The 11800-nt window shown below is 37.6% G+C and overlaps 1 protein-coding gene across 1 annotated transcript; it reads right to left on the bottom strand.

Moving 5' to 3' along the window:
* Positions 1-817: 817 nt before the first annotated feature.
* LOC107811763 (heat shock 70 kDa protein 17) lies at positions 818-10340 on the bottom strand. Its single transcript, XM_016636756.2, has 14 exons — positions 9489-10340; positions 8829-9061; positions 7578-7737; positions 7003-7248; positions 6758-6894; positions 6347-6683; positions 6041-6202; positions 5362-5433; positions 5176-5276; positions 5015-5084; positions 4403-4459; positions 4230-4291; positions 1588-1660; positions 818-1462 (listed from the first exon to the last, which is right to left on the bottom strand). Exons 1-14 carry the CDS (start codon positions 10242-10244, stop codon positions 1241-1243), a joined length of 2688 nt encoding a protein of 895 aa, XP_016492242.1. The 5' UTR covers positions 10245-10340; the 3' UTR covers positions 818-1240.
* Positions 10341-11800: the final 1460 nt, after the last annotated feature.

Genomic DNA, 11800 nt, shown 5'->3' with positions numbered 1-11800 from the left:
CATTTAACTCTAGTCGGACTAATTTTATTCATTATTAGATAGTTAATCTTTTTAAGGAAAAAAGATTCTTTAAAACTAGCAGTTCCCTAAACCTAATACCTCTTCCGTAAACTGAAATGCCTCTAATCAAACTATATGGACTCCCAACCTAGTGGATTCCAAAATATTAGCTCGAAATGATTGAGTCTCTAATTTCAGTGAGGAACAGGATTGATTCTGCAAGCAGTTTAGTACAAACAAAGAGAATTCGAACAAAAAGATTGAAAGTCGTTGATAGGATAGGGAAGAGAAAAACAAAGCAATGCCAAGAGTGAAACAACTATTCTTCACTCGAAAAGAGCAGAACTTAAGTGAAAATCGAAAATCAAGCCACATAAAAGAAATCTTTCAAGTATATGCTTTTGGCCACCCTCCCCAGTATCAGTAACCAGGAGAGGAACTAAATATTGTTTAGAAATATGACGAAAGCAAAAATGATATTATTTATACATAACGATAGCTCCATTTATAACGAGCTAAACTTCCACGTTCAAGAAACATTTAAACTTGATTATCTGTTATATCATTATTGCACAATACATCACCTATTATCATCTAATTGTTAAGTAGTGAGACCTGGATCCTAAATCAAAATTATGAAATGTCTTTGTGGGTTAGGTAGCTTTTGGTTTTCTTGAGATTCACATCAGTTCCCCGCCCCTTGTTTTCAAAAATGGCTGACCCATAAAAAGCTGGAGAGCAAGGTAGATGACTTTGCCAACAGCAGGGTAACTCTAGCACAACCAGACAATAGTGGCATAACTTAACGATACAAGTATTTCAAAATTTATATACTCCATATATTAAATACGCATCCATTGTCCCAAAGGAATAGTGGACACTTTCCAGTTTCTAAAAGAAAGGAAGTGCAGTTTCAGGGAACAAGAGGGGCAGAGGTTGGTGATAGAAAGAGTTCATAGGAGGGGAGCTAACAAAATTCCATTCTGCAGCCAAAAACGGCGCATGAATAATGTCCCACTCTTCTACATTAATATGGTGTTACAGCTACCAACGGATTAAGTGTAAGATCTCTTAGCATGTACTATTTGAACCCATATTTGCCTGGAGACCGAGGACTCCCAAAAACATTCCATGAAAAAGATGGGTTTGACTCGGAGTATACTCTACAACTCAAGTTGTTGTCTCTTCCTCTTTGTAATTTGCAGTTATCTAGCCTTTGATGTGTCATTGTAGGTAATAATCATAACTCATCATGGTCTGATTCGTGATCTTTAGACTGGGCATCAGCTTTTCCATTGGTGGATGGTTTTTCTGCATCTGAAGCTGTTTTTTCTTTCTGGGAGGTACCCTCCTCGGAAGAGAAGTTGGTAGCGTCTGCTTTCTCCCTGCTGCTTTCAGTTTCATTTTTCACAGGCTTCTCAATCTTTGGCTTCGGTTTGGGTATTCTATTTACCTTAGTAACCTGATCCACAAAGAAGAGAAAGGCAGAATCAAAAGGTGAAAGCTTCATATGGAGAAGAAGTTGACTACCTAATTCTTGGTCAGCTCTATCACTAGAGCAAATTAACGATGATTTAGGTCAAGTACCTTGTCTTGAAGATCGAGAACCTTTTCATATACTTCTTCAGAAGTAAATGCAGGCTTGTTGAATCCAGGAGTGCTGTAGGAAAAATAAAAAAGGCATTAAACATACAAAAGAATGAGAAAAGGGATAAAAAGATTAGCAACAATAAGATAAATTTTCAATGGTAAGAATGGGATGTATACTGTCAAAGCAGCTTATCTTTTGTTATCAAACACTGGTCGTCACATAGATGGTTGGCCGTGGAAGAGTATCTGGAAAGTTAAAGCTCCTTATAAGGTGATTGTTTCACATGGCTGGTAGCAAGAGAAGCATGCTTAACTCAAGAGAACCTGAAAAGGAGGGGATTCCAACTTTGCTCTAGATGTCTTTTATGTACAGGGAATTGGAAACGAACAGCCACTTATTCCTTCACTGCCCTATTACAAGTCAACTGTGTCAACTGTTCCTTAACATTGTTGGGCTAAGATGGTCTATGCCAGCTACTACTGTTGAGTTACTAAAATCTTGGAACAACACTGGAGACTCAGTCAGTCAAAAGACATGGTGGAGGTGGAGACTGATACCTGCATGCATATGGTGGACAGTATGGAAGGAGAGAAACTCAAGAGTTTTTGAAGACAGATACAAATCCGTTCAGGATGTCAAGATGGACTGTATTCTTCTATTTCATTTTTGGTGTAAAGAAAGTCTTGTAGAGGATACAGAATCTCTGGTAGACATGTTAGGCTTTTTGTAAATAGGTAGACCAAGATTGATCTACTATTCCCTGTACATATGGTTATGCACTGCCTTAGTGCATTTTTTATTAATACAAATGTTACCATTCTCAAAAAAAAAACAATAAGATAAATTTTCTCAGAACAATGTTTATAGAAAGTTGTTTCTTCTAGAAGGTAATTTTGTAGAGAGAGTTATGACTTCCTCAAACTGGCAAGCCGGACCACTGGGATATATGGGTCACAATTTTTATGGAGAACCAGCACAGCCTGATGATATTTTATATAGTTTTCCACCAGAGAACTTTTGCTGTCAAACTCAAGAACCGACTCAAATAACATATGAAAATTCAGAGAATAAAGAGAATCAGTATTTATGCTATTCTTATTTCGTTCTTTTTATTTTACTTATTTCTTTTAATATTGAAGTTGTCCCATGTGGGCTTTTGGCCCAACTCCAGTCGGTGAAAAGGTTCAGAGCTCGGGGTGTATGGGCTCGCTGCTCTAATCCTATCCAACTTAACCTTGTACATGGCAGGGTTAGAAGCTACGATGTGCTAACCACACATCACCCGTCCTTATCACTTAACCAAAGCCCTGCGGATAAACATTCTTATAGCACCCATTTTCTTCTCTTTTCTACTCTACCAGTACAATCCTCCTCCAATCCCCAATTGAATAGGGGCAAAAGAAGATAGCAAAGTTCCACCTTCTTCCCTCCTAATTTGGTTGCATGAAATACAAAACCAAATAAGAAATGTGGCCTACTACAGATAGTAGGTTAGCACCGTGAAGAACATTTTCGCTTGCCATAATAGGCTAGCATTGTGAAGAACTTTTTCACTGGCTATAGTAGGTTAGCATTGCATAAAAATAAAAAGATGTTTTTCACTGGCTGTACCACATCACTTTTATCTGTCCTTTTCCCTTGTCCTACAAAAGTGATGTGGTACAGCTTGTGAAAAAGTTAAAAAGTAGTTAACATGCTGAAGAAGCATATCAGAGAATCAACTTTTTTTCCCAGAGGTTTGCTCTCTTGGAAGGTATTTGTACGGGACTTACACCACCTTCTTCTTAGCTTATACTTATACTTCACTCTTCCAGTTTTTCTTTGATTAACATATATGGAAGAAAAGGGGAAAAAGGAGAAAAAGGATGACTTGGTCACAGAAAGAAATGGAGAGGCTAAGAAAGATGGAAAAAGGAGTGAGGGGTAGAGGAAAAGAGGAAGGAGAGTAGTTCACCGAAGGAAACAAATGAAGAGGAGATCGCCGAGAAAAGAAATGGCGAGGAAGTATTTGCCAGTGAAGAGGAAAGAATAGAGAAGGCGTGGTTGATTTGGAGGAGAGATGGTCTTTTTGGTGCTTCGATTTTGTGTTGGAAAGACAAAAAAGTCCTGCTATTAAAAAGATATTAATGTGCTTTAGAAGGTAAATGAAGGAAATGAAAATGGAGTTGTAGTAGGTTAGCAAGACCCATATACATACATGTATGTGTATATAATATATGTGCACAAGTGTTCGAACCAAAGAGTATATGCTTTCATACACAGATCCACTAGATTCATTCTTTACGGAGAGAGTATTTCAGTTTTCACTTTCAAGGCCCATATACACACACATGTATGTGTATATAATATATGTGCACAAGTGTTCGAATCAAAGAGTATATGCTTTGATACACAGATCCTCTAGCTTCATTCTTTACGGAGAGAGAATTTCAGTTATCACTTTCAGGGGTTCAGTGGCTCAACAGTTTGAAGAACAAGATGTTACAACAGAAAAAAGGCACGCTACGTTCAGTGACTAAATAAGGTGGTAAGAGAAACAAGCAGAGAAGTATGAAAAGAAAAGGGAGAGGCAAAACTATGTATGTAAATAGGAAAAAGATAAAGGTTGAAAGACATGAGCAGGGAAAAGGGAACTTACTCTTTCTGTTCAGCCACCTTCTGATTTAACCAATTCTTCACTTTCTCAGCTTCTTTTAAAACCTGCAAACATGACCCTTTTTATTTCCCAGCTATGAACATATGAGAAGAGATGTCTAGCTTTTATTATATCAACAACAGAAAAAAGACAAACACAACAGCTGAAAAGAGCACCTCATCTATTCTTCCCTTAGGAAGCCAAGATTTGTTTGTTTCCCATCCATGCACAATCTGAAGTATCCAAGAAATAAACAAAAGGTAAATTGCGAGGATTAAAGGGAGAAAAAGATGGGAAAGCTTTCCTGGCTGGCGCACAGCTTTGAAAATCACACAGAGTATTGCGAAGGAATCTGGATAGTAAGGTCAGCATCAACAATGTAACTAACTGAATTTTCTACTTAAGCACAACGACAGTTATGGCACCAAATGTAAAATCACTGAAATGCAGATGCAGGTTGATATCAATTTCATCAGTACATTTTCTATTATCATCTCAAACAGTGCCTCAGAATAAACAGCTTATTTTCCAACATTCCCACTAGAAAAACTTCAGTACCAACTTTCGGATTGATGTGCCAGTGTAAGTGTGTAACCTAGTAAACCTTTACTAATTTCTCCATTTGCCTTTTGGAAAAAATTAAATAGGTACTGTTTTTTATCCTACTAGATACAGATACTACCATAACGCAATTACTCTCTCAAGCTTACATTCTACACTTCATGATCCAAATAATCTTTAACCAAACAGAAAAGAACATGAATAGAAGAAGAAATCAAATTTCCTACCTGTTGCACTTCATTAAGGTATTTGCGAGCATGATCAGATGCAGCAGGGCGTGCAGTAAGTTCATTATGTCTGCACCAAATATTTACATTCAGCATAGCTACTTAAAGTGGTACTAAAAAAACTATTCTTCAGTGTTTGACCGTTAATATTAGGAGCAGACCTAAAAAATATGGGATCACCAAAAGCTTTCAGCTCATCTAAACGTTTTTGAAACTGGGTGGCAGAAGCATCTTCACCATCAGTGTACAACCATTCTTGTACCTGAAAAATGTGCAGCAACTTCATTTAATATTTACAATATATATACATATATATGACCAAACATGGAAAGAGGAAGTAGGCAAACCTCATCAAGTTTCTCAATAAATGATTGACGCTCCTGACTGGTGGAAACTTTTGTAAAATCTTCAGATTCAAGCTGTTAATGAGCACATGCAAACATAACAAAGAGAGGTGTTTTATTAATCAGTTTCATGCGATCAACGAATAAAAATTTTGGCACGAAACAGCAGTGACAGGACAGGGGGCCACTGGAAGCCAACTCATAAAAAAGTGCATCGCAAGAGAAACAAAAAATTTGAGAAGCTAACAGCGATCCACAAGGTGACAACATCGAACACACACCAGAGAAACAGAGTGTGTCTGCACGTGTCTGTGTTCTGTGTCTATGTGGAAGTTTCATTTAAGGGCACAAAAGCAAAACAGTGTAATAAAAGGATGCATCAGGAGGATCTTAAAGCATGGATATGTGCTTGAAAACTCTTGCAGAAAGATTTATCTAGCTGCAAAGCCTTTACCAAGCTAGAGAAAAAATATTATATAAATCAATATGGAGAACAAGCAAATGCAATTGGAACGTGAAATGGGAAAATCAATAATACACATAGATAGGGCTTCAAGTTCCTGGAGCTGAGTGGATCAGGTGTCAAGATAATCACACGCATCCACAAGTGTTAAAGACACAAAAAGTATAAGCCCGACGCATCCACAAGTGTTAAAGACACAAAAAGTATAAGCCCTCAAACCTTGTCTCTTGTGTCATATATGTATCCTTCCAAGCTATTCTTCAATTCTGCAGTTCTTCTTCTTTCTTCATCTTTTTTGTCCAGTGCTTCTAGTTTGCTTTTAGCTTCACTAAAAGATTCTTTCGAAAGGGATGCTCCTGGCCCAGCAGTCTTCTCCTCAATCTACATGAACAAAGAAGCCTCACGGATAAGACTGGTAAAGAACTTCGTAACATAAAGGTATTTTTAAATAGCATTTTCCCTGGCACCCAATGGAATGAAGGGGATTCGAAATAGCCCCCCTGCAAATCGATAAGTTCAGATGACCTTTAGTGGAACTCGGAAAGTCCGTTTCTTCAGCTTCTTCTCTGTACTAAGACTTGTGGTGCTAGAATCGTTTGCACTAGGATCAGAGGTATTACTGTTACCACCGTCTGCATTCAAATTTTCACTGCTTTCCTCTGTATTACTGGGGCTACTTTCAGTTGATGTATTCGCAGAAGCAGAGGTTGAGTTGTCCACTGTCAGATTCTTTCGTGGAACTTCCACCCATTCAGTTATTTCAATAACAGCATCAGCTCGATCTAATGAAAATATTCCACTTCTACTAAGGGAGAAATGTAGATTAGCCTTGACGGGGGCAGAAAGATTCCGTGATGCATACCTAAAAGAAAAAGCAGAAAGCTCAGAATAACAGATCATGATCCACTATTTGATCCATATATTGCTGATTCTTACTTCTCGCTGGCATCAGCAAGACCTGACACTGCATACTGAGCAAATGTAAGTGAAGGAGTCCCAGGTGGCAAGAAGTCATCGCTTTCATATGCTAGTGAAACTTCAAAATCCTTGTTATGAACAATGGATCTGAACATCTGCAGTTAGACCACACAATGGGACATAAAACTGTCATGTATTATTACGCTCTTTAATAACCTGTCATTTCCCCAACAATATACAGTCAAAACAAATTTCTGATATACCTTGCTGGGTAGTTTCTTCATACGTGGTATGATCAACTGTTTGGTGCTTTCATCTTTGGGAAGATCTGGACCGTCCACTTCAATCACATATCCATACGGAGAACCATCAATCATCCCCAATTTACGATTCAATTTGATTCCATCACTTATATTTGCAGCATGCAACGAGGCACCAAGCGCAATTGCTTCATCAGAGTCCAAGTGTCTGTCCAGTTCTTTCCTTCCAAGAAATTCTTGAAGCTTAGCCTGCAAAGGAGGAATGTAATTTATTTTCGAGAAAACAATCAGTGTCTTGACAAATCCCTAAATCAATCATGCTACAAGCAATGATATCCAAATTTACATGACTACTACAGTTTGTCCCTGCTGGCAGATAAAGATGATGCTGACAGATTCAGTGGCAAGAAACTCCAACAGCCAGCAACACAACATTTATTTTATCCTATAATATACATTTCATCGGCAATCAAAAATATTTCTTGGGTTTGCTAGTATATGGCAACAACTAATATGTGTATTCAATAACTGTAGTTGGTAGACCTCAACTTTGTTAAGAAAAGAGCAGAGACACAGACCTGCAATTTTGGCACCCTGGTGGCACCTCCAATCAACTCCACTGCATAAATATCTTCCACTTTCAAACCAGAATGTGTAAGAACTTCCTTTAACGGTACAAGAGCTTTTTCCCACAAATCTTCACATAACTCTTCAAACTTCTCACGAGTTATTGAGCTCCTGTGAGAAAATAAAGTTCTGATGAGTGAATAAATTAAAGAACAATTGATAATTTAGTAGTAGATCGCTCTTCCTCCGCTTCCAAATGTGAAAGAATGGCAGTAGATTCACATAAGTCACACACAAGAAGAAGGGTGGGTACTGGCTTTGGCTCCTATATGTCTTAGATAGCAACCTATTCACGAAGGAGCAGAACTTCCTTATCCAATACGAAATTGAGAATTTGATCGTGTCAACTAAAAGTTTACATAATCCGCAATGCCATATTAACTAAAATATTGTGAAGAAAAAATGCAAACACGGCAAACTGTGGAAGAGCAACAAACAATACAATGCCATCCAATTAATGTGTATACCTAGAGAATCAGTTTCAGATTAATCGCATAAGCTCTATAGCATAAAATCATAGCGTGTGCGACTGCATTGACTTTTAGCTAAGCCTTGCCTCATGCTATACTTCACCTTCCGCATATGCCATTGCACATCAGAAAGAAAGTATTTCTCCTTTTCGTTTATATAAAGGATCTCTAGGATTGCTTACTTAGACAAAACTGATATTGGTCCTGGCCTGGTCCAAAATATCTCTGGAAGGCTATGGTAGTAAAGGTGCAAAAGGTAGGGCCCCTTTGTTTCTAGTAATAACCCATTTCACGGTACATGAACTTCTCAAGTGATATCAAATTTGTGAAAGCTTAAAAGAGCAACAGGAACAATAAGGTTTAAATTCAAAATAAGAAATTACAGCAAGAGCCTATTCTTTGAAAAAATAGCTCCATCATATCTGGAGCACATCGAGTCGAATCACTTAAAGGGTTCATCACGAGCAGCACGTGAAATACTGTAGCCAGTGCATGGCATATGGTACTAAGTCTCACTCTGATGCAGCATAAAGTTTCTCCAAGCCTTTCATATCATAGACAGGACTTATTGACCACCATTCTCTAGATAACATGACATCATTCACTTACTAACAGCACACTGGGGAACTAAAAGATAAATTTCAGAACTAAAATTTCCCAGAAATAGATGAACAAGAAAATAAGAAAGAAATCAGATTCATGTGCATTAAAATCAATGAACAACAAACTCACCTAAAATCCCGATCGTCATAAATAGATTCAACTGAAATTGGAGCAGCTGTATTTGCACTAAGAATTTCCTTTGTTCGCTTAACTTGTTTCTTTAGCTTCGCCATTGCCTTTGGGGATTTCCTTATGTCAACCCCATTTCCAAGCTGTTTATTGAACTCATCCGCAAAGTACTCCACCAATCTTAATTCCATATGTTCCCCTCCCAGCTCCGCATCCCATCTAACATCCTTGACCTGCAACACTCATCTGTTATACTAGCTATCTAACATTCAAGGAAAAAAGATTAAGTACCTATACTAGGATTTAAATTTTATGGGTTCGGGATGTTAGTGAGTCCACTAACGCTTTGAGTTAGTGGGTTCAAAATTTAATATTTATACACAACTAGTAGATTTCTTAACACATATTCAAGGTCTGACGCAAAGCTACTGGTATAGATACCATAGCTTATACCGTACATCCACCCCTATATACAATGCTACAATCCTTTGCACCGAAATAATAAACCTAACAAAATAACTTCAACAGAAGCATTCTCCACAACAACTATACAAACCATCAGAATTGCAATGTTGCATGTAAATATATAAAAAATTCTATTCATACAAATACAAATAATACTCTGAGCTTAAAATCAATGAAACGGTTACTTAATTTTACCTGAAATTGGTTAGCTGAGACAGTCTTCCCAAACTCCTTAGTATTATAAGCAGAGAAGTAGACCAAGGCAGCATAGGTACTACCCGCACCCATATCATAGAAAATCACATGTCTTGACCCATTTGAAAAATCTTTATCAATCCCATACTGCAATGCTGCACCAGAATGTTCATTCACCAGCGCCAATACATTGATACCAGCCAATTCTGCCGCAACAAGCAGCCCTTTCCTCTCCGCCACTCCCATATATGGCGGCACAGTCACCACCGCATCCTTCACTGGCGTTCCCCGAGTATGCGCCTCCGCCAATCCAAGGGCATACTTCAACAACATCGCCACCAGCTCCTCCGACGTGAAATCACCATTCTCAGTCCTAAAAACCGCCACATTTCTCGATTCCTCGGGCGAAATATCATAACTTAAGTAGAGAGATTCAAGGGTTTTGGACACGTGCGGGAAGGTTTTTGATATTAGATCACGGAGATGGGAGTAAACCTTGTTGGGATAACGAGCGACGATTCCAGAAGCTTCTTCGCCGATGAGGCGACTGCCGGCGTGAAATGCGACGAGAGACGGAGTTTTCCGTTTGGACATTTCGTTAATAGCGATGGCGATTGGAGGTTGACCGGGTTTTAAGTTGACCACGGCGACTTTGAACCATTCGGATCCCAGATCTATGCTGGAAACTGCGGATTGACATGGAATTGGAGTGAGCAGCAAAAACAATGATAGGATTATCCCTATTCGGAATAACATATTCGCACGCCGGCGTTAGGAAATCGGAGTTTAATCGGAAAAAAGATCTCCGGTGAAGTTTATTAGTACTTAATTGGGAAGAGGAAATTTCAGTAACAGAAGGGAGAGTAGGGTATATATACCATTGGGGTTACAGGTGGAAAGTGAAGTGGCTAACCAATAAAGATTTGACATTTGGCATAATGTCCACGTGGCATGTTATGTGACGCCCGGTGTGTTGGTTTTGCTGTTGGCTTGAATCTTACTTCACACCCCCGTCGTAATTTTGAAGCTTCTGGGCAGTTCCAATAATTCCCATTTTTAACTACTCTTTTTCTTTATTTTAGCTATTTTCACGTTTATTAAACAATACGTAATATATATGAGATATAATTTATTATATTATTCCGATTAAATAATTTTTGAGAATTAAGCAACATTAAAAAAAACTATTTACTTCTTTAATATTAAGAGTAGAGTTGGAAACAAATAACAATGCAATCTAAAATCCCTAAAGTAACAATATTTTTGGGATAATTTTTTGAGCTTAAAGTGACCGTTAAATTGAAAGGGAGGACGTATTTTTTAGTTTGAAAACTTGCACATGCTTTGTTGTTAATTCTGAAATTCTTAAACAAATGTTAGTTTTTATAATTTTTTCCAATATTTCACACAGTTTGGTTTTTGTTGAATTAAATGACTAAATACTTAATTTTTCTTAACTTCATCAGTCAAAATTATTAAGAAAGTTCTACTTTAAAATAATTTAACGTACGAGAAACACGTATGAGAGTATAGTGTCTTTCGTATTTTTGATAGGCGTACATCTAAGAAAGAGCTCTTTAACATTTTGCGTAAATTTATCAAGTTCTTTTATACAGATTTTGTTAAATTTTAAAGCTCAGACAATGATTGTTTGATGGGTCAAAATCGATCTTTAGTCAAAATGGTATTAGTAAAATATTCCTGGGACGCCGCGTATCGAAGTAATCGAAATAACAACGAAGGTCGTGGTCAGGGAGTCAGCAAGGATTGAGGTCGAAAAGTCACCAAGGATCGAGCCCGAGGTCGAGCACCCTTGACGGAGTTATAACGGCTAGTTTCAAGATAGAACATAAAAGAGAATATTCTAGTGGATATTCTCTGTACCTGTACTGTTAGGATTTTTAGGAACATGTTCCCTATAAATAGAAAGAGACACAATGATAGGAGACATGTGATATTCATTTGTAAAATACACTTTGACTTTAAAGGAGAGAATCGGATCTTATTGAAAGCGTACAACACACAACCTTTTCATTAAGATTATTGTTTATGTTTTTTCATTTGATCCGAGAAAAACTCGGATATTCAAAGGATCATCCATCATTCATTATTGTCAGAAAGAACATTCAATGATTCCATCCTTTCTTGGTGACTCATTCAATCTATTTACTTAAGTGATATTTATTACTATTCATCAATATTTAATGCTATAGTATTTCCTTTGACTTCTTCAATATTGGTTGTGCACTACCACTGCTATTAAAACATATCTACGTAGTATTTATTGCACTTCTGAGAACTTCATCTTTGGG

The sequence above is a fragment of the Nicotiana tabacum genome, chromosome 2 (assembly GCF_000715075.1).
Source record: "Nicotiana tabacum cultivar K326 chromosome 2, ASM71507v2, whole genome shotgun sequence".
Taxonomy (NCBI): domain Eukaryota; kingdom Viridiplantae; phylum Streptophyta; class Magnoliopsida; order Solanales; family Solanaceae; genus Nicotiana; species Nicotiana tabacum.
This window is presented reverse-complemented; position numbering and strand designations above follow the sequence as displayed.